This window comes from Eulemur rufifrons, chromosome 6 (genome assembly GCF_041146395.1).
Source record: "Eulemur rufifrons isolate Redbay chromosome 6, OSU_ERuf_1, whole genome shotgun sequence".
Lineage (NCBI taxonomy): Eukaryota > Metazoa > Chordata > Mammalia > Primates > Lemuridae > Eulemur > Eulemur rufifrons.
In genome coordinates, this window is record NC_090988.1 from 68,879,725 (window position 1) to 68,903,359 (window position 23,635).

At 45.9% G+C, this 23,635-nt stretch overlaps 1 protein-coding gene across 3 annotated transcripts in view; it reads left to right on the forward strand.

Moving 5' to 3' along the window:
- NAV2 (neuron navigator 2) overlaps positions 1–23,635 on the forward strand; it is a 691,715-nt gene that overhangs the window by 417,035 nt on the left and 251,045 nt on the right. For all 3 annotated transcript variants that reach the window (XM_069471196.1, XM_069471194.1, XM_069471195.1), the window contains one exon: positions 15,660–15,777. In XM_069471196.1, coding sequence (XP_069327297.1) covers positions 15,660–15,777 — 118 coding nt within the window. The remainder of the gene's footprint in view (positions 1–15,659; positions 15,778–23,635) is intronic.

The following is a 23,635-nucleotide window of genomic DNA, read 5'->3' on the forward strand; positions in this document are numbered from 1 at the left end:
TATGAATGATGCGGGTATGAATGGTGTAGGGGAAAAAAATCCTTGTGTGAAGATGCCTTTTGACATGGTTTTGAGGCTATTTTCCATGTGAGCCACTACTGAGTTCTCTATTTTATATCCTCTTGTCCCTTCATCCTCTGGGTATGCTGGCTCGTTAAAGGCACAAAGGTGCTGGGACGTTGGATGTGTGTGTCTTTTGCTCTAGATATCTAATGCTACCCAGGCCAACTACTATTGATGGGGACTTCTTTGGATTATTATTATTTTTTTTTTTAGCTCCTGGAGTCTAGGCTTGCTGCCCTATGAAAGGGATTTTTTTTTTTTTTTTTTTTTTTTGAGGTAGGATGTTAAAAATAGATGTTTCAGTAGGAAGAAGCTATGGAATGTGGTTCTGAGCTTTAATGAACACATCTTGCATGGCTGCATGGGGATTTCCATCCCTTGCTGAACCTGGCTGGACAGACCAAGATTTCAAATTCCCACTTTCATAGGCACAGAAGAGTCCCTCTAGTTTCATCCTAGAACTTCCATGTCATCCTCGGCTATCCGAAAGGCCTGGCCTGATTTTTGTAACTGCCTTGTGGTGTAACAATGACAGGACTGAGTTGGTACCTGGGCTGTACCTTTGTCCAGCTGAGATCTCACTGGCCTCACCTATGAAATGGGGAGAGAACAAGCTGCCACCGAGTTCCTCGGGATGGTGGTGAGGCTCAGACTGGATTGTGTTTACGAAAGAGCTCTGTAAACTGTAAGCATTACAGATGGGAGGCAGAGCCAGCGGCTTGTTGTTAGGACTTTATTCTTCTTCTTAAGATGAATCAATCGGGGCTTTCTTCCAGGACTTTGTAAAATAAATAGTATCTTTGTATAAATCTGTTCTTTTGTGCTCTGGGCCAGGTTGTCCCCTGGGTAAGGGAGACACCCCTTCTTTCCTAGGTGCCAACTTGTTATCTGGTAGTCTTCTTAGTGAATGTCTATTATAAAAATACAAAACACAAAAAACCTGAGATGCCCCCAGGCCTGAGAGCTCTGACATCTGGGCTGGAGAAGGGCCGGAGGCACAACGGTCACTTCCACTGTGGCCAAGTTTCTTGGCCATAGAGTTGCTGAGAAAGGAATGAGGCTCCCAAATGGGGGAGGGGCAGGGAAGCAAGTTCCTAGGGCCAGGCAGCCACTGCTGGGAATTTCCTACTATCTAGAGTTTTTTAAAGCCTGTGCCACACAACTTTCCCACAAATGGCATGACAGTGTCTTTGCCAGGGTCTGTGCCTCTCTGCCTACTGGGATGTAGCGCTCTGACCACATATGAGAATGTCAGAGCTTCTCAGGTCCCTTTGTATCTTTCATAGTAAGCGTGGTTACCCCTCCCCGAGTACTTACATGTGTGTGTTCACAGGCACTTTGCACTTTTTTTTCATTTAATCCTTGAGTTGGTGCACCAGGTACTGTGCACTCTCTCCATTTCACAGATAAAGAAACTGAGTTTGAAGAGTTTAAGTGACTTACCTGGATTTGGATACGTTAACATAAAATTCAGGGAAGTTTATAGAGTAACTTTAGCATGGAATATCTGCTCTCCTAAGCAAAAACTTTTTGGTTTTAAACATTTTATAATCCATCATTCCAAGGTCAATGCTTTATGATCCATTATTTATGGTTGGCACATCCCTTATGTAAAAAATACATAAGTTTTCATTTGCATTTTTACACATCGCTTAAGAGTATATTATCCAAACCCTAAGCTCTTCCACCTCCTTGTTTCTCTAGGTGAAACCAGAGGAGACCTCTGCCAGCTTGTTTTTGCTGTGTCTTCAGTCACAGCCCCTCACCTAGAAAAGGGGACTGCCCTAGAGGTCCCCTCTGGATCTGATTCTCCTAGATAAATCAGGCTGCTGTGTAGTCTTTCAAGAAACCTGACCCCTGTGCGCTAGGGGAAATCCTTAAATACCTACCACGGACTGCTCAGGTTTCTTGCATCCTTAAATAACCACCATGAGTGCACTTAGTTTGCCTTGGGTGTTGAGAATTTTAATAAGCAACATACACTTTATATAGCCACTCACCTGCAGTGGTCTGAAGGACCCTACGAATACAAACAAAACTCCCCGAAACCTTTTACCATTTAAAAAAAAAAATCTCTCCGAGGCTTGCTGGAGTGATTATGTTTCCTCACTTCAGTCTCCTGTAAGCACTGAGGACTCCATTGGAAATGTAAATGTTAGTGGGGGTGGGTGGGGCGTGACTAACCACTCCCTGCCAGAGCTGCCTGCCCCCTAGCCATCCTCGATGGAGCGGACCAAGGGTCAGGTGAGTTTTGATCTCCTGGGTAGGGCAGAGACAGGTGCGGGTGCAGTGGCTGGGAAGAGCCTGTAGGAACACCTGTGAGGGTGGCAGAGTCAGGGTGCTGGGGGGGAGGACTGGGCAACGTGAGGACGGTAAACGTTAGGGAGACCACTGCCAAAACCCCGTAGACTTGCGTAAAAGGGTGGGCCGGCCAGGAGGGCCTTCCAGCCAGCATTCCTTGAGCAAGTGCCCTGTAACGAGCAGCCTGCGAGGTGCTGCAGACGGATATCCTGAGCTCACCAGCTACAACTTGGCCCCGGGAGTAACCCAGCCGTGGCTCCGGCTCACTCTCTCTTGTCCCTTTACCCACTGGGAAGCAGAACCTGGCACCTCTTGTACTTCCTGGGAAGGATTCCACTTGCCCTAGGCAGCACCAGTAAGAATATAGATTGTATTGAGGATTTCCAAGGGAGAATTTAGATCGTGTACACTTTGACATGAATGCCCCACGATCTTGTCTCCAAGCCTTCTCCTCTCCCACCTGGACAGCCTCTCTGCATCCCAGCTCCAGGTCTTACCGCTCCCTGGATTCCCTTTTTCTCATGCAAAGCATTTGGGCTCAGTCTACTCTCCCCTAAATTTGCATACTCATAACTCACCATTGATTCTACAAAACAAATTTCCTACTGGAGGTGGAGGGCTGAGGAGGGAAATTAATAACACTTTTCCCCCTATCTCACCTGTGTGTGCTCAGTGAAAATTTTCCCCCATCTCACCTGTGTGTACTGAGTGATTTTTTTTTTTTTTTTTTTTCCTCTCTCTCTCTCTCACCTGTGTGTACTCAGTGATGTTTAACAGTTGGCTCTCCCAGGAAAAAAAGCCCGATGGGTAGCAATTGCCAATTTCCATGGTGGTGTAAATCCTTTTACCAAGACTGATTTTGATTTAAGTTAATTTCTGAGCTCAGAAGAGATGTACAGTAGTACACACCATTATATAGTATTTTCTTCATACAGATATAATAGATGTAAATTATCCCAAGAGGAGAAACAGTAGTAAAATGAAAAATAATTAGGAAGTGATGAGTTTTGAGTATTTACTGTTACAGCAAGTGTTACAGCAGGTGGTCCCGAGGACAAACTGACCAGCACATGGACAGTCGGAGAATAAAGGTTTATTCGCCGGCAGGCTCAGAGGGGTCTCGCCACCAAATTCTGAGCCCCATCTACCCCATTTTTCCGACTTTTATTAAGTTGGGGTGGTCTAAGGGGTGGGGTCTCAGGTGACTAATGCCCGCCAGGTAATAGGTTAGTATTATGTTGAAGCACCAGGTAATAGGTTTAGTGTTATGCTGATGCACCAGATAATAGATTACTTGATGGGCCAGGTAATTAAGTTTAGTGTTATGCTGATGCACCAGGTAATAGGGTAGTTGATTCACCAGGTAATAAGTTTAGTGTTATGCTGATGCGCCAGGTAATAGATTAGTTGATGGGCCAGGTGATAGGTTAGTATTATGCTGATGCTGGTCTTCTGTGAGGGTTGGGGGTCTCAGGTGGCTGCTGTGTGCCAAGTAATAGATGGGGGTTTTCCTTATCATTACCACCTTTAAAAATACAAGTTTTAATTGTAAGTTTGTATAATTTAACTTTAAAATAATGGCTTAGTTAACAACCAGCTCCCAGATACCCTGAAAATTTTATAATCAACTCTCCTGAGCTAGTCCAAGCCTGCCCTGTCACACCACCGTGTGTCTGCCCTTTTTAATAGCATTTCAGCCTCCCTAGTCAGGGGGGTCCTGCGGCCACACTGTGGAAACCGTCTCACAGCGGTGTTCCTTGCCAGGGCCTGCTTTGTGCCTTTTGTTGTGACTGGTCTAAAAGATACATGAAATATCTCGATTTCATGGACTTTATGATCCAGGCAGTAAAGGGTAACAGACTCATTCATCTCTCCCACCCATTCATTCCCTGTCTGTTCTTCCATCCCCCTGTGTAATCATTCATCTCTCTCCTCTTCCACCCACTCATCCATAGGTCCATCCATCCGGATGTTTGACCATTTGTTTACCCAGGTCTCCCTCCCTCCCTCCCATTCTTGGATCCTTCCTCCCTCCGTTTGCCCTTTTTCCATCCATCCATGAGTAAATCAATAGATGCTTGTTTGTGGAACTGCTGCAGTGAGTCAGGTGCTGTGCTAGTGTTTGAAATTTGTATAAAACTTGTTCTCCACTTTGGAGATGCTCTTGATTGGGGGATGTGTGAATAGTTAGTTATAATAGCCACAATAAAGGCTTGTGCAAAGTGCTTTTGGAGAAGAAAAAACAATTAATTCTGTGTTGGGAGTGAGAAAGTGGGCTGGAGTGGCTTTACAGGGATTGATGCTTGACCTTGGTTTTAAGATACAAGAGTAGGCATTGCGGGGGTGAGGTAGAGAAAGCACCTCAGGCAGAGAGGATGGAGTGTGCAAAGGCGCAGGGGCGTGTATTAATTGTGCACTAGGATTTCAGAGAAGGTAAAGGTAGAGAAGCCTGGCAGTCAGGATTGGTTTCCAGGAGAAGGGGACATTCTGCTAACTGGAGGGGATGAGGGAGGCATGCCAGACTGCAGAACCTGCTCGTGGGGGCCGAGGGTTAAGGTGGCATGGAACCGTAGTGTGAGGGGTGCCACTTGCTGATGGACATGAGGGATTTGTGGGTTGAGGACGTGGAAACTAAGGAAAGGAAATTAACATTTAAGGGCGCCACCTATGTGCAAGGCCCTGTGTTGCAAACATTAAGTCCTTACAGTAGATGCAAAAGTTCTCACAGCAGATGAGATTATTATCCCATTTTACAGATGTGGAAGCTGGGGCTCAGAGATGGTGGTTTGCCCCAGGTCACAAAGCCTTGGCTTACTCTCTGTCCAGATAGGTGCTGAGTCCTGCAGATCTAATCTTTCTTTCTCTATCTTCTCAACGGTCCTGTGAAGAGGAAACCGAGACACAGAGGGGTTAAGCAGCCTGTGAGAGGTCACCCAGGACTTCAAGGTCTTGGCTGGGCATGGTGGGGCCAAAAGTCCTGGGGAGCTCGTGTCTAGAGCTAAAGTGAGACATTTAGGCTGGATGGGGGCAGCTGAGAGGCCGGATTGCTGGCATCTCGCAGGTAAGGGGAGCCGCCAAGGTTTGGAGAAAGAGAAGGAGGCTGCTATTTAAAATGTCAGTTTGTGATCAGACCAGAGAGAGGCCCATGTTATGACCCAGGTTCTCAGCATCTCCTTAGGTGTGGCTGCCCTGCCAGGTGGTGGCTCTGTGGTCATTGTCAAACAGAGTGCACCCCCAGCTGCCCCCAGACCTGCCTAGGAGGGCCCGATTCCCATCAGCAGCAGAGGAAACACTTGGAAAGAGACTGCATCTAATTAGTAACCAATGAACAACACAGGAAGGGAGAGGAAACACTTGAGAAATTTCTAGTGGGGCTCTGACATTTGGCTTTCTTGGACATCGTGGTTAAAAGTTGTTCAGATCTGGGTTCTAAGGTTTGGAGAGAGTGGGAGGAAGTACTGTAGAGAGGGACCCAATTTTGTTCTTTAGTGATCAGTAAGATTTCCAGTTTTCATTCTTATTTGGCCTTATTTGATTTTCCAGGGAAGCCCTGGGGAGACCTGGAGACACATTTTGCTGTTGTGAGAGGTATTAGCTGTGTGACCCTGTGCTTGTTACTTAACCTTTTAGAGCCTCTATTTTCTAGCATGTAAATTGGGGCTGATCATTCATTTAGTCAACAGCTATTCAGTGAGCATCTGCTATGTGCCAGGCACTGTTCTAGATGTTTTCCCATCCCAGGAAAACAGAGTGCAAGAGAGGAAAGTCTAGGCATCGAATGTGGGTTAACGCGAGGTGTCAAGAAGGCGGGCACCTACGTCCTCATCCTTAAGACACCACCAGTTCCTGCCAACACGTTCACCAGCCTGGTTTATTTTTCCAAAGGCACAATTTCAAAACCTCTGGAGGTGCTAAGCACACCCACCTGCAGCTTGTTGGTGTTCCCAACAGACAGTGCCACCATTGTGTGTCTGTGGGGCCAGTCCCAGGCACAGCTCCGGCATCCGCTGCTGCGCAGGGTCCCAGGCTAGTCTTGCCCCACTGCAGACTGGAAGAACTGGGGGACTTTACCCCTGAGCATTTCCCTATTCGGATACAGCCCTGGGATGGCAACGCGTGTTATATTGGCATTTCTGTTTTTGCTTCAGTGACATTGTTGTGAAAGTATGTTTGCTTTGTGCTTTGGTGACATGGGAAAGTGTCGGCGCCCCTCTTGGATCTGTTAGTCCTGAGTGACAAGTGGCCAGCTCTGTTCCCAGGGACAGGAGACACTGTGGTGGCTATTGTGCAATAAGCCTTTCTCTCAGTGCTTTTCCCACACTGCCGTGGCACTCGATCCTCTGTGCCTAGTGGCTTCTGTGTGGGTTCCTCACTAGCAGTGTAGCATCATTAGCAGCGAGAGTCACCGCTTTCAAACCCTGCGTACTCATCATGTAACATTGGGAATGTCACTTTACCTCTTAGAGCCTCAGTTTCCTCATCTGTAAAATGGGGGAAATACCCCATTATTGGATGTTTGGTCCTCTTGCACTGTTTTCCTGGGTCAGGCAATGTTCTGTTACACACTTCATAGGATGCAAAGTGCTTTCCCATCATTTCCTCACTTGATCACCACCAAGTGTGTTGGAAATGAATCTATTGTTTGCAAAATGCTCGTGTTGTATGTCATCATCTTTATGGTAATTATAATCACAGCTAACATATTGAGCCCTTATTATGTGCCAGGCATTGGTAGATTATCTCATTTCGATCTCACAGTAACCTGAATAGATAGGTGATCCATTTTGCAGATGAGGAAATTGAGGCTCAGATAGTTTAAGTAACTTGCTCAAGATCACTCTGCCAGGAAGTGGTTGAGGCATGTTTGGAACCTAAATGATCTGACTATAGAAGGTGTTCTCTTCATCCTTTGGCAAATGGTAGTTATTATCCTACCAAGACTGGAGCAAGAGCAGTGCCCAGCATAGGTGGTGCTCAGGCAAAGTCTGCTTAATGCACCAGGGCATGCATGCAGCTCTGAGCAACTTGACTTGATATTCAGAGGTAAAGTAGGAGTAAGGATGGTGCCAGGAGGTGGAGAAATATGGAAATCCAGATTAGTGATAAGCTATGGCACTCTCTCTGGTCACCTGCTCTGTGTGTGCATGGGTATGTATCCCTTTGAAACAAAGGCATGCATGTGGGCAGGTATCAGGGTGTATCTTTGTTTGGAGGTTGTACAGGCAGGTGGGTTACTACAGATAAAAAGGTAGGAAACCTGCAGATGGTTCCTCCACTCCCGCTGCTGTCTTCTTGGTCCGGACAGGGATTTATATCCTTGGTATAAACGTTTATGTTAACCATATTACAAAATGTATGTCAAGAGCAAGGGCTGGCAATGCAATTCCTCATATGCTCTGGGGGATGCAGAACCCAGTCACATCTCAGTGCTGCTGGAGCTGGGCTTTCTGGAGTCTCACCTGGCTGGAGATCAGCTGAGAACCAAAAACCCTTCCCTACTGAACCTTGGGGCAGCTCAAAGGGGTGCCACAAAATTCTTCTCCTATGTGTTTCCCTTGAGGGAAAATCCCAGCACTGCTCTCCCTTGAACAGTACTTGTTCTTCCTTTATACACAGGTTTAAAAGACTCTGGGGTCTTTTAAAGAAGGTCCAGCAACTCAGCAGGCCCTAAGGGCGTCCTTGTGTACATCAAAACACTATTATTCATAGTGATGTCCCTGGGCCATCAAGAAAAAGTGAAAATGTGTTAATTAAAAAACAGGGATCATTATAACCCATTTGGAAAAGATTCCCGATGGAGTAGTTAAAAATGTGTGGCTCCTGGAAGTGTAAAGTTGCTGTGTTAACCATTTACGTGATCTCATTTAATCCGTAAATCAACTATATATCAGTGCTGTACAAGTGAGAGACGCTGACACTCAGAGGGGACATGAGTCACCAGGGGTCGGTCACTCAGCAGGTAGGGCAAAGCCAGAGCTCACCTCTGGTCCACACCAGTACCTGAGACTGTGGGCACTTGCCTTTGTGGTCACTGTGGTTGTTGAAAAACCACAAATACCCTAAGTAACACAGCAGAAGATGGCAAGGATGGGGATGAAAGGTGGGTCATTGGCCTCTAGGTTGGGCATATAGGGTGGTCTGAGAACATTGGGCAGAACTAGACCCTTCTGAGAAACCGAAGGGCAAAGCCAGTGTTCAGGCCCAGACCTTATTGTGCTGTGCCGCCTTGAGCAAAAGATTTGCTTCTCTGTGCTCCACCTCTTTCTCCAATGTATAGAGCTGGGGACACCGTTACACCCATTTGACTACTGTGAGGCAGTGGTTTTCAAACTCTATGCAGGGGGCTACATTGACGGACAGAGGGGAAGTAGAAAAAAGTCACCAGCTAATTTCAGTTTCCTCATCCCACCCTGTGCAGTTAAAAGGTTATGCGGGCACGTGGGATACCTGTGGAGTGAGTACCCTGCTCCTTGCTTAGATGCTGTGGATGCAGAAATGAATGTGTTGCCAGCTTTACCCTTGATAAAAAAATGGTGCATTTTGATTTTCTTAGAACTATGAACAGGCTGGGTGCAGTGGCTCATGCCTGTAATCCTAGCAGTCTGGAAGACCAAGGCGGTATGATCACTTGAGCTCAGGAGTTTAATACCAGCCAGAGCAATAGTGAGACCCTGTCTCTACTAAAAATAGAAAAATTAGCCAGGTGTGGTGGTGCATGCCTGTAGTCCCAGCTACTCAGGAGGCTGAAGCAGGAGGATGGCTTGAGCCCAGGAGTTTGAAGTTGCAGTGAGCTATTATGACACCACTACACCCTAGCTGGGGTGACAGAGCGAGACCCTGTCTTTAAAAAAGAAAAAAAAATATCCTGAGCAGTTGAATATGCAGTGACATTCTTTGAGGTATTCAAGGACAGGATGGCCACTCTACTATTGTGGCAATATTATTTTTGTATTACTACTTCAGAGTATTCAGAACTAAACCATTTAACCGCATTACTGCTCAGGCTTAGAAATGTCATTATGCTGATGATGTGACTGAAGTCCAGAGTGAGACCTCTTGAATTGAGGCCAAACAGTAGCAGCATTCCCTTTACAATTAATCCACTGGAGACGCCTCAGACCCTGAATGACTGGTTTTCTTTAATCCTTAGTGCCACATTGGCATTTCCTTCTAGGAAACACATCTTACTCTGTTTCCTGTGGAACCGCTGTCCCTGATGCCGTCTGCCTCTGGAGCCATCAGCGTGTCTGGCAGATCAGTCTAGGTTTATGGTTTGGTTGCTATGGCTCCATTCTAGCACTTTCAGTGCAGTTGTTTTGCAGAATTTTTCTTGGGTTCCTTCCTGGAGAGCTACCACTCCCCCCTTGATTTGAGGGCTAATTGCAGTATAAACCAGCAATGCTGTTATCCCTGTTGGTTTAACACGGTACAATTATTATCCATTTTTGTTATTACAACTAATGATCAGGTTCTTTAGTTCAACTGATCTGTCAAAATTTTCCCTTTTCGATTTCAGCCTGTTTGATATGGAATCATGTTGAGTTATAAGCAAACAAATGACACACTCCTTGAAATTCTGTCAGGGGTAATAAAGTGCATCAGAATGAATGCACTGTTCAGCTGTCTTTGCCTGCCTTCCTCCTTTCATCTCTTCAAGCCTTTGACAGCAGCTTCTCTGCCTCACAGAGCGATTCGGGAGCACAGGGTCCCTGGTTGGAAGTGGGGGGAGGAACCCTCAGCAAGATGGAGGGGTCGGAGTGAGAAGGCAGCTGTGCCAGCGGACTCCTTCTTGGGCACTAATGTCCAAGGATCCTCAGCGCCTTTCTCCTGGGAATGATTTGATGATCTAGGGTTGGGATTGGGGATGGGATAATGGTTTTGTTCTTTGCTCCTGTGTAGTTCTTTGTCTTGCCAGTTTCTACTGAAAGTTCGCAGGTACCCTCCTGGGGGCAGACCAGGATCAGGGATCAGTGGACTCCCAGGAAGAAGGGACAGCAGCTTTCAAGCCTCCATCGTTTGGGGGAATGAAAGGCTTCGGAGAAAACGCTTCTGGATACCGGAGGCTTAGACAGGAAGCCCAGCGTGCTTTAGCCCTTGCTTAAAATCTTTCAAACACATGTTGCTTCATTTTTGCTGAGTTGCTAAACCTGATGGAGTCTGTCTTTTATGACTAAGGATACTGTGAGTTTATTTTTCAAGAGCACACCTTGGAGGAACGCTTTTCATTGTGTGAGCTACTGAAACAGCAAGTGAAGGAGATGGGGCTGAATTTATGTCCATGCTTAGCATGGCCCATGAAAACTAATTTTAAAAATAAATTTTTTTTTTAGGTGTTTTCCTGTGGTTTGCTTCTTCAAATAGTTGAGAGCTGGGGATGGGAAGGGGAGGGAAAACTCTAGATAATTAATGATCCTTGTTAGATGGGTCCTGATTAATGAGCTTGAGCTATGTAGTGATTTATTTTTCCTGCTGCCTCCTCTTTGCAATCAATAAAAAGATTCTGGTTGGAGGATTCGTGAGAGCCCACATTATTTAAGTCTTGAGTATAATCAGTTTCCCAAGATTTGCCCTTTTTCTCTCTGTTCCTCTCAACCCAGCAACCACTTAACTAACCTCCTGCCGCGTTCTGGCTTCCCTGCAAGGCACTACTGCCCGAGCAAAGATGAGTGTGAGTGAGACGGTCGCTGCCAAAATCTGGCGGTGGGAATGAGAAGGTGGTGCTAGTGTGCAAATTCTGGACAATTGCTTCATGGGGACGTTAAGAGTGGGCGTTGAAATTGAGCTGGGCAGGGTAGCCCCAGGTGGAGGCACTCAGGTGGTAGCAGGAGTTTAGAGTCAGGGAAGTGTGAGGCACGTTCAGTTTTCCTTAGGATAAGCATAATTATTACTGCTGAGCACTTGGTATTTATAGGTGTGTTATCTCAGTTCTTGTAACACAGACTGGCAAACTACTTCTGTGAAGAGCTGGATAGTCAGTGTTTGAGGTTTTGTGGGCCAGAAGCTCTCTTGCTCATAACTGCCCAGCTTTGCTCTTGTAGCATGAAAGCAATCAGAGACAGCAAACAGATGTGGCTGTGTCCCAATAGAACTTTGTTTACATACACAGGTGGTCAGCTGCAATTGGCCCAGATCGCAGTTTGCCAGTCTCCGCCTTAGGATACACTGGTGTAATCTCCATGTTATGGAGGATAAAACTGAGGAACAGAACGCTTAGTAGAAATTAACTTGCCCGGGGCCAAGGGCCAGCTTGACTTGGTCAGATTCCAAAGACTGCGTTCTTCTACATATACTGCCTCCTCTTGAGGGTCGGATGCCTTCTGGGGAAGAACAGGTGGATGATAAGTCTGCCTTGACTCACCGTGTGAAAAGTTTGCCTTTAATTCAGTGGGAAGTGGGGAGCCATTGATGATTTTTTTTTTTTGAACAAGACATTAGATTAGACCTGTGCCCTGGGAAGGTTCTTTTGGCCGTGGTGTGTAAGTAGATTAAAGTTGAAAGAAGAGTTCTTTTTTTGGAGTAGAGAGGTTCACTCCTTTGGCAGAGCCATTTCTGACCACTACAGCCTTTAAAAGTTCTCCCTGGTGTACCTGGTGCCTGCCTGGCCTCACTGTGGCTCCACAGTGTGTGTGTGTGTTGTGTATGGGTATGTGTGTTCATATGTACTCGTTGAAAGAAGTTTGCTTAACCTTGGTTTCCTGCTGGATTATGCAGACTCAGAAAGAAGGTCAATTTTAGAGACAGCACATTTATTTTAAGGAACCTTAATCACCTAGGCAGGGAGTGGCTGAGACACTAGCGTCTCCTTCCCCCACAGTAGTGTCCTTGTTGATCTCCACTTGTCCTTCAGCTGATGTTCTCGGTGCACGTGGCTTTACACTTCAGGATGTTTCGTGGTCCCTCCCGCGTGGCTGATAGATCCCTCTAGGGTTGGAGCAGTGTGGGTGCACCCTCCAAGTCAGGGAGGGAAGCCTTGCTCTGTGTACCAGCCTGGCTGGTTTCTGACCTGCTTTACTTTTATACTCCACCACACTTTGTGATTCCAGGTGGGGCATATTCTAGACTCTTGAAATTTTGCTGTGAGAAGGGGAAGAAGCCCTTGAGTCATTTGTGTCCTGGAGGATGAGGGTAGAGGCTGTGGCTGGTTTGGTTGTAGTCCATTTATGATGGCAGTAGTAGAATTTCTAATTACTAGCTTTTATTTACTGAACACGTAGCATGCACCAGATTCTGTGTCCCTTATATATATGAGCTCATTTCCTTTCTGTAGTAGCCCGATGATGTAGGTATGTCCTCATCTTGCAAATGAGGACAGCTCAGCCAGAGGGCACGGAGGTGATTGGCAGCGCAGCGGCTAAGATGTAAAGCAAGTCTGTCCACTCCAAAGCCCTCTTCTGCACCAGCCTCCGCCACTGCCTGCACTTCTGAGCCCAGGCGTGGGTGGGCCAGGGGCTTCCACGAGTGCCTCCTGGAGTCTTCATAACTACCTTCTGAGGTGGGCCTTATTGTGCCCATTTTACAGGTGAATAAACTGAAGTCCAGAAAAGTTGAGTGACTTATCCAAACACATTCAGATAACAAAAGATAGAACTAGGCTTGGGTTTTGATTTTTTTTTTTTTAATTCCTTCAGTGAGATCATAACTGAATGGAGGTATGAGTCTAGAGCCAGTGGGAGGGTGTCATGGAGGGGGTGAGTGACTCAACTAACATTCACATTTATACTCAGGGAGGCAGTGTTGTAGTGTCTAAACGATTGAAATAATCAGTCTGGGCTGAAATCCTGGCTCTCCTTGTGACCTTAGACAAGTTACTTTGCCTCTGTACTCTTCCGTTTTCTCTTTTGAAAAATGGACACCATAATGGTATCTACGGTACAGAATGAGGATCACGTGAGTTAACATGTATAGAGTGTTTATACCAGTGCCTGGCATGTAGTAGGCACTATATGTTAGTTGGATTTATTGAGTTCCTATTCTGCATAAAGTACTTTTTTTTTCAATTATGTTATAGTGCTCAGTCCTCAGAATAACTGACAAATAAATAGCAGCGTTCCCCAACCTTTTTGGCACCAGGGACCAGTTTCATAGAAGACAATTTTTCCACAGATGGGGGATTGGGGGGCGATTGGGAGGTGGTAGGGAGCCGGAGCTCAGGCAGCGATTCAAGTGATGGGAAGTGGCTGGGTCCTAAGTTTCATGGAAGACAATTTTTAGGGGAGGTGGGAGGGTGCACAGTGATGTGCAGCCTGGTTCCTAACTGGCCACAGACCGATACTGGGCCACAGCCTGGGTGTTGGGGACTGCAGTAGATAGTATTTATCCCATTTTACAGATGAGAAAGGTTAAGTAGCTCACATGAGGTCATCCATCCATTCATCCACAGATATATATTGAGAAATTCTAACATGCTTTATGCTATTGTAAGTACTTGAGATACATCACTGAAACAAAACAGACCCAAATTCCTACCCTTGTGGGGCCTACAGAATTTGAACTTGAACCCAGGTCTGCCTCTTTTCCTTTTAATGTTTATTTTCTTTCTTCTCTTCCTCTAAACAGTTTCACTTAATGACCTTTTAGAGTTCGTATTTTTCATTGTAATTCATTGTAATTACCAAGATGTCCATTTCCTTAGCTTTCTCTGTACTTATAAAATTGAAAATGATCTTGCTTTACTAGATTTTTGGTCTTTGACAACTTGGGAGTCACAGAGAAGACGATCAGTGTGGATTTAAGGATGGGGTCATCGGGCTGCCGTATAAAATAGAAGCATGCTGTGGGTGTGCCTCTTCTGCTTTTGGGTCTCTGCAGGAAGACAGAGCTAGGTGGGTGGGTGGGGGCAGGTGTTGTTGCTGTCACCTCTTAACAAACTAGAACGTGCAGCTCTGCCTCGCCCCTTCTTGGAACGAGGCCCTCGTGGTCCCCAGGTGGAGTAGCCAGAGATGCCGCCTCCCTGCAGGGGCCCTGCTTTGCAAGTCCAGCCCCGGCTCCTGTTCCCATTCCAGGAGCCTTGAGGCAACAGTTCATCCTGGGTGAACTGTTTGGAAACAGGATGGAGAATGAGAGCCTGGGTGAGGGTGAGAGCTTCCGCTGCTCTGGGAGTCACACAGGTAGTTGGAGATAGAATGATCACCTTCACCATTTTGGTGGAGGCATGGTGTGGATCAGTATGTGAACCTGTTGCTACTAACCAGTTGAGGTGGGGCAGTTCTCTTTTTGAGTAGTCATTTGTTCATCTCACTGTGGAACAAAACAAAGTGCTGATGTACAAGGGCCCACATGTCCACATACACACCCTGCTACAAGCTCACAAATCCGTACATGGAAATTAGCACTCAAAATTGATGAGCAGGAGTTTTCTTGTTTGTTTTTGGCTTTGACAGAGAGAAAGTTTTCAGGTGAGAGTTTTCTTGTGATTATTGGCCTGTTTAGAAGAAAATATTCTTTTGTGTACCCCCCAAATATGTCCAATTGTTATATGCCAATAATTTAATAAATGGAACAATGTGACAACATAACGAAGGAAAATATTCTTTTGCCTTGATGATTCTGTGACCAAGAAGACGAGTCTGATATGTTCCCCAAGGGATCTCCTCTCCCCATTCCACGGATGACCCAGCCTTTGCCTTCCAGGGTGCTGTGCACACCAGCACTGTGTTTAAATATGTCGGAATTTGATGGATTTTGTTCACAGAACCCCAACAGTGAAAACGATGCCTGGCTTTTAAATTAAACCAATTAAATTTAAGATTATTGTGAGGCCATAAATAACTCCACTCACACACAAGTAATTGAGGGGGCTTTGTTTTCATACTTGGCTTCTTTACAAGGGACCCAGGCTCCTGAGAACTCAGCTAACTCAATAGCCCTCCTTACCCTGGAATGGCCCCGTTAAGAGAGGCCTGTTGGGTGGCAACCTCCCCATACGTTTTCTCAATAAAGAGAAAAAGATGGGAAGGGGTGGGGGAGACTTCGCTTGCATCTAGAGCCGCAGCCTCTCAAAGCCGTCTGGAGCAGACTGTTTAGTTCCGTGTCCCCTGCCCCATTCAGGCCTCTGCATGTTTTGAAGCTTTCTTTAGCTTTTCCCTGAGCCCTGACGGCAGATCTCTCAATAGCGAAAGCCCAGCTATGGTTAGCTGAATGCCCGATCAACACAATGCCCTGAATTTTAATGGTGTTGGCTGGTGCCGGAAGCTCGCCTGTGGGACGGTGGCGGCTGCGCCGGCCTGAGCAGCTGCCTCAGACACGGAGATGGGGTCCGACTGGCTTCCTCAAGTTGCCTGTTTGCTTTTTTGCAGATCTACACGGACTGGGCCAATCATTATCTAGCCAAATCCGGCCACAAGCGCCTCATCAAGGATCTCCAGCAAGATGTGACGGATGGCGTCCTCCTGGCCCAGATCATCCAGGTTGTGGGTAAGAGCAGATTTTACATTGAAAGTTGTGAGTTACAGTGGAGCCAGCCCAGAAGGAGTCGTGTGCAGTGAGGGCAATGGAACACCTAAATCTCTAAGAAGCAGCAGCGTTTCCCATGTAGCGACGATCAAATAAGATTACATGTTTTGACTTGGCTTGTGTGGGTACCAGCTTGCTTTTTTACTTTCGTTATTAAGATCACACACACACAGTAATCTCATCTTGATCTTCTTAGAGGAAAGACTGGCCAAGGCCAGAGGGAAATGCTGGTGGTTTTGGAGAGGGATGCTCTTCCGCTCTTCTTGCCTCCTCCTAGATTTCAGGCTTTCTCATTTCCCCTCTTGGTACATTTTTTGTGGACCACTGTGGAAATACATAGATTTTTTTTTTTTTTTTTTTAAATAATGTGGGGCTGGTTTAATCCTGCCAACTCTAATTGGGTCTGAGAAATCAAAGGCCAAAACCCTGGAGAGTGTTGTTTTTTTCTGGTTTCAATACTAGTGGAAGGAACTTGAGCAGTAGAATTTTTCATGCTTTGGCTGTGTGCTGGGAGGAGAAGGTTCCTCCTGGGAAGGCAGGCAGGTGGATGCTGGCCGCCGCTGTACCTTCGGCCTTATGGGAACCGCCCCGTGGGCCTGCCTGAGTGCTCAAAGTAGACTGAGCAGGCGGGAGGTCAATTAGGTGCATTAGTCTGATTGTAGTCAGTGGTAGCCTTGGCAGCCAATTGTGCCAAGGGAGAAGGTGCAGGGAAAGGACAGAAGCCCCAGCCCCTCCGGCATGTGTTGTTACGGAAAAGTTTGCTTATCCTTCAAGCATGAGAAGTCACCTTTCATAGTTGGAGCTCTGCTCAGATCTGCAGAGTGTACCTGAAAACATAGGCTGCCCTTAGCTGAAACTCTTAGACTGCTGCTGCTCCTCAAAGAGGGAAAAGTTTCCCTACTGTCCAAGATTGATTTCTTAAGATGAGCTGCTATTGGTCCTCTTCTTTCTCTCCCTTTTTGTCCCCTTCCTGTATTAGTTTTCCCTTGCTGTATAACAAATTGTTAACAGACTTGTCTGCTTAAAACAGCACATTTATTATGTCGCAGCTTCTGAGCATCAGGAGTCCGGGCATGGCTTAGCTGGGTGCCTCTGCAAGGCTGCAGTCAAACTATTGGCCAGGGTTGCATTCTTATCTGGAGGCTTGACTGGGGAGGGGTTTGCTTTTGTGGCCATTCAGGTTGTTGGCAGAACTCTTTTCCCTGCAGTTATAGGAGTAGGGGTCCTGGTTTCTCACTGGCTGTCAGCTAGAGGCCGCCCTCACCTTGTGGAAGCTACTCACAGCTCCTTGCCACAAGGGTCCCCTATTGTGGCCACTTACTTCTTCAATGCCACCAAGGGAGAATGTTTCTGGAGCATGTCTGCTAGCAAGATGCAATCTTATATAATGTTATGTAACCTTGGGTGTAATAGCTCATTCCTTGGCTGTGTTCTGTTGGTTAGAAGCCAGTAATAGGTCCTGCCACCACTCCAAGGGAGGGGAGTGTACAAGGGCAGGGATGACAGTGTGGGCATCCTTGGGGATCCCTGCAAAGTTTGTCTGGCTCACTCTTTCCAGTTCTTCTTCTTCCTCCCACTATTCATCATCACTTGCACCAAGCTCTTTAAAAAATTGCTCTCATTTAATTTTCTCAACATCCTTTTCAAGTAGATGGTATCCTCCTCATTTCATGGATGTGGGAGTTGAGTCTGGGCAAGGCTCAGTAGGCCAGGATCACTTGACTGGTCTGCGTGAGAAGTCTGAGCTGGGTCAGCCTGCTTCTAAAGCTTCTGTTCTTCACTCTGCTGTGTGACATCACTTTTCACGCCAGAGACACTGAACCTGGTGCAGGACTTTGCCCCCCTTCACTTACTGAGCACCTAGCGTGTGCCAGCTCTGCACTCCTTGCTGGGGATAAAGAAACAATGTCCAAGGCTCAGAGCCTCAGAAGAATGGGTACCATTTTTTTGGTAAGGTCTTCATGGAAGGTGTGACTTGCACCTGAGTTGGGTTTGGAAGTTCATATCAGCAGGGTCCTGTTGCACATGCCGGCCCACTTTGACTGAGTCTTGGGGGCTGTGCAGTGTGTATTTGCCGGAAACCTTCCCACATTTCAGAACAGGCAGCAAGAGAGAAAGTGTAGAAAGGAGAGGCCTTGTTCTGTCCCAGCTCCATCTCTCCCAACTCTGCAACCTCAGAAGAGTCCCTTCACCTCTGCTGCCTCTGTTTCCTTATCTTTAAAGTGAGGATAGCCGTGCTTGTTTTGTCTGAAATTATGGCAGCCTTATGAAATTCAAGTTAGGTATCAAACGTGAAATATGTTTGGAAACTATGACATTCTCCTCCTGGATAGCATTGGTAGCAGCTGCTTCGAAAAGTATGCATAGAAGAGTGATGAGGTCTCGCTATCAGTGTCAGAGTATATTGTGATAGATTAGTCATGTCTGCCGTGGGCTCATAAAAGGCCAATGGTGGCACCTATGTTGTGACTTTGCTAAATATAGTGCTATGAGAATGTAACCAGCACAGTTTTTATCACTGCTCAGGACGATGCTTCCCTGAATCTATTCGGATGAGATGAATGTCCCTAGACTTGGCACCTTTGGGCCTGTAGTTCCAGAGGCTCAAGTTAGTACCAGCACCCGGGTGGCACCTCAGGCTACCAGGTGGTTTCCCGTAGCCCAGCAGGACAGGATCGCTGTGGCCAGGGACTCCGAGGCCAGGCCAGATGTCAGCATATGACTTTCTGCCCGACTGTGCTATGCTAGGGCTCACCACCCTCTGCTCTGTGCGTGGAGAACAGAGGCCCAGAAGATGGGGAGCTGAGAAGGAAACAAGCATAAAAGTCTCCGGTGTGACTTCTTGCCTAGATTGTCTGTCAGCCAATCCAGAGCATTTCGTCTTAGACTAGCTTGTGAATACAGGTCTCTTGGTGAGGGAGGGGGAGGGACATTTTCTGACCAGGATGCTCAACTACTGACCGGTTTGTACTCTTTACTTTTGAAGTCCATGCTTTCCCCATATATATGCACATTAAAAGAAAATGTGAAAAGATATATTTGTATGTATACGTGTACTTAATATATACATATGTGTGTATAGATAGATATAGATCTTTACATATCTCTAGATACAGGTATCTACATGTCTATATCTATCTATATACCTACATAAAAAATCTTCCCAGAATTAGAGTCTTGGGGGCAACATCTTGTGCAGGATAGAATTCTAGTGGCTACACTTGTTCTTTGACTGGTGAGCTCATACTCATTATTGAAAAGTCAGGTTCTCCCTGAAACCTTTCATAGCTCCCCCAGGCAAAGCTGGAGGGATCCCTGCCTCTCCATCATTCCACTGGCTGCTCTTTTGGGGCTGGGTCTTCTCTAAGTCTGGGTCTGAGCTGTCTTCCTTTCTGGGTTCATAGCATTTAGCATGTTGCCTGGCATGCAGCGATGTTGAGGAAAACTGAGAGGATCAGGGATAGGAAGTGTATTCACTGCAAGCCTGGGGGTTGGATTGTTTCCCCGTGGGTGGCCTGGATGTTTCCCCTTCTCAGCATTTAGTATTTCTCTAAACATTCCTCTAAACTGAATATCACGCTCTTCTCCTTTCTGGGATTCTGCTGCTGTTCCCAACTGTCAGGTTTGGAAGGGACCTTTAAAAACCCCCACCTGATGTGTGAATTGCTTCTTTGAAAAGTGGTCACCAGCCTCTACTGATTACTTCCCATGCTGGGCATCTTATTACCTTTTCAGGCACTAGAGTTCTAATGATGGAGAGTTGGAATACTTCAAAAGCTCTTGTCTTAGACCATTTGAGCTGCTGGAACAAAAATACTATAGACAGAATGGCTTAGAAACAACAGACATTTAATTTTCATAGCTCTGGAGGCTGGCAGATTCGGTGTCTGGTGAGGGGCTGCATCTTGGTTCATAGACACCCGCCTTCTCGCTGTGTCATCACACGGTGGAAGAGGTGAACAGGCTCTCTTAGACCTGTTTCGTGAGAGCACCAATAAAGGCCCCACCTCTAATGCCATCACATTGGGGATTCAAACTCAATATATGAATTTTGGGAGGACACAAACATGCACACCATAGCTGCTCTTCCTTCATTAATCGTAATCTGCACCTCACCCGCCTTCGTAGTGTCTCTCTGTAAGTACTAGTGTTGCCCAGGGGCTACAGAGAACAATCTAATCTAGGGGCAGGGAGAGCATTAAGATAAATTGGGGACAGTAGTGGATTACAATTATTGAGGACGCCACAACGCTACACTGATAATAAATAGATACATAAAAAATAGGTACATCGGTGGAAGAGAAGAGAGGATGCAACTGCACAGGAGAACACTGCTGGCAAAGGTAGGAGTTGCAACATCATGATGAAGATGAGTTAAGGAAGGATTCGTCAGTGGATGCTGAAATCCAGAGGAGAAAGTTTGATGAGGAGCAGGATATTTGCACTGTCTCAGTGTCTCTCTCCACTGATTGCTTAGCAGTTGCAAGGGGAATATAGTAACCCCAGAGTGGAGTATCCAGACCACATCATGGCCAGGTGATCAAAAGTACATCACTGGTCAGGGACAGGTGGCCTTCATGTGCTTTTTGATGTGATACCCTGAGAAGAACACAACAGCATTAACAGTCAGGGACGGAAGACCTGAGACTAATCTTGAGGAATCTCAGATAAGCCCAAATTGTGGAATGTTCCATTAAAAAAAAAAACACCCAGACTGGACTGTATTGTTCAAAAACGTGATGCCGTGAAAGGCAGACAAACTGTTCCAGAGTAAAGGAGACTAATGAAACATGACAGCTAAATGCCCTACGTGATCCTGGACTGCATCCCATACAGGAGAATAACATGCTACAAGGACATTTTTGAGTCAGTTCACAAAATTGGAACATTGGAATTATATCAGTGTTAAATTTCAGAATTTTCTAATTGTGCCATGGAAGATAATATCCTTGTTCTTTGGAACTACACACTAAGTATAATGCACAAAGGGCATTATCTGTGTAGCTTACTCTAAAATGGTTCAGGAAAAAACAATATGTGTACCTGTACAGACAAGGGGGTGTGGGGGAGAAGGAGAGAGAAAATGAGAATGAATGAAGGTTTATGGGAATTCTCGATACTATTCCTGTAACTTTGTTTTTGTAAGTTTAAAGTTATTTCAAAATGAGAAGTTAGAAAGAAAACACATCTAAATGAAGGCACATGGAAATTGCAGGCAGCGAGATTGTCTTGTCCAAAGGACAGCCCCTGTCTACGCCCAGGAGTGTAGTGCATGGTGGTGAAGGGCCTGTGGTGCTATGAGACCTGACCCATGATAGAGCGGAGAAGTTCCTCAAGGAATTTTCTGTAAGCCAAGACCTCAAACTTTGGTGGAAGTTAGCTGGTGAAACAGTCAGGGAGAGCATTCCTGGCAGAGAAAATAGTGTGTAGGGAGGCCGAAGGGTAGAGCCAGAGGGTCAATGCAACCAAATCAGACAGGGCTACCAGGTACAGGGCAATGAATTCTGAGCCTTAGCCCTGAAGGCCAGTGGTTGAAGAGTTGATTTTCAGGCTGGGAAGTGACATCGGATGTGTGGCCTCAAGGAAAACTGTATATGTTTTTCTTATGCGCGGCTCCTAAGTCTTTGTCTAACCCAGATGCCCCTGGAGCTGGGCTTCCTGGACGGTGGGATTGTTAGGGCCCCATACTTTTCCATCATTGCCTTCTGCCTGTTAGGCAGAAAATGAACTTTTGCTGCTGCCTTTTACGACCCTTCCTTTGGTGGCTGAAGGTTGGGTCCCTGCGTTCAACCTCTCATTAGTATGATTATCTTCTTGAGTCGTGAGCAGCCCGGAGTCGGCAGTTGCCTACCAGCCCATCACGGTGCCATCTCTGTGAGTTATGAGAAAGGTTTATGAGGCCAGGATAAACACCATGAATCAAGAGAGAGAGACAGGGCTCCCTCCTTTGCTTACGCTGCTGTCACTCGGGAGGATGCCAGAAGAGGTTGGAGCGAGGGAAGGAGAGAGGGGGAGAGAGGAGGGGTGAGAGAAAGGAATAAGAGGAGAGAGAGAGAGGAAAAGGATGAACTAAAGAGGATTGGAGAAAGAAAGGGAGCAAAGGCAGAGAGAGAGGGAGGAGAGTTTCCCCTTAGAAGTGGGAAAAGCTGATGACAGTTTATTTTCCATTTGGGTTGCCTCTGAGTGCAACCAGGTAATTCAAATATGTAGGACTGTGCCTTCTTTCTGTCGATGACCTACTACCGTTGTGTGATCTTGGGTAAGTCATTTGCTGCTCTGGCCAGCCAGTTTCTTCTCTTCCCATTGGCAGGACTGCCGACTACCAGGGATGATAAGTGCATAGACACACAGGCCATCGGAATGCTATGAAGCCTTTAACGGAGGTCTTTTGAAAAGTAATAAGCTTCATGCCACAGTTCTTATTTAAAAAGTGCACTGATGCTTTCTAATCACTAACTTGTCACCTTGCGTGCAGACAGGTACTGCATTAGTGGGGCTGGGAATGTCTTAATGTGCTGCGATAAATAAATTACCATCGGCACTTGAGGATGCCACTTTTAATCACGGTTGAGGACTTTGGGGACAAATGCCCTTGTTTCTTTGATTGCTTTTGGGCTCCAGCCAAAGACCCCCTGCCCTGAGTTAATAAATTCAGCTCTGAAGACGAAGCTCTTCCTTTTTGCCAGCAGAATCAGAGCTGCTTTATGACAACCATAGAAATTCTTGGGAATTTAAGTAAAGAAGAAATATTATACTTAAATTATAAGAAATTGGCAACTAGGTGGTCCAAAGCTTTTTTTAATTTTTATTAAGCATTTATTTTGAGTTTGGATCAGTCATTGATGTATCTCTTCCTATGTACTCTTTAGAGTGGTCGTAGGTGGGCTTCATCCCATCGGTTTGTCTTGACTGTTGTAAAACGGCAACTTTAGGCTTATAGGAGCCAGGATATTTGAATCCAAAGAGCACCTGACTGGGTTTAGGTGACACACCATGAAAAGGAAATGAAGGGTAATTAGAACAAGCCCTTTGGTTTCATTGTCCTGACGGTATATAAAGAATCTTTAAAATATCCCAGATTACGTCTTAGGATCACAGTTATCCATCCTTCACCGTAATGAGCACTAACGACCTAATGCTGAACTAGGTATTGATCAGAATCCAATGACTTATGACTTTGGCCATCATGAGGATCCAATTGGAAGATACCTTGATTGGCCTTGATTCTCCAAAGCCACATATTTATTTTCTCCAATGTTGAGTATCAAAATCCAAGGTCAGAGTTCATGTCTGCATAATTTCCCACATATGAAGGAGTGCCATTTGTCAAGGGTCTTTCTTTTTCTGCTGTAGTATCTACAGCTGTATTTACAAGTGGAAGGACAGCTGCCTGAAAATAGACAGTAAAACTTGGATTCATTGAGATGTTCCGAATACTCATTTCTTAGTTGCAACAACGAATATTTATTGAGGGGATCTTATGTGCCAGATACTGTTCTAAGCTCTGGGGTTACAGTGGGAAACACAGCAGATAAAAATCTCTGTTCTTGTGGCATTTACATGATGGCAATATATTCTGGCTATTTGTGTTTTCTGGTGAACTGAAGAACAAATATCTATGTCATTCCATTCTTTGGGCATTTTGCATGTGCTCTTCATGATACCTTTTTTGGCAGTAAGGCTTTCTAAAATGCCTATCCCAGCATTCTTATATTAAGTGGAGTTGAGAAAACTCAATTGGATCTCTGAAGATTAGGATTTATTACTTTTGCCAAGTTCTAAAAAATGTGTAGATTAGGCTGAATTTATATTAACCATG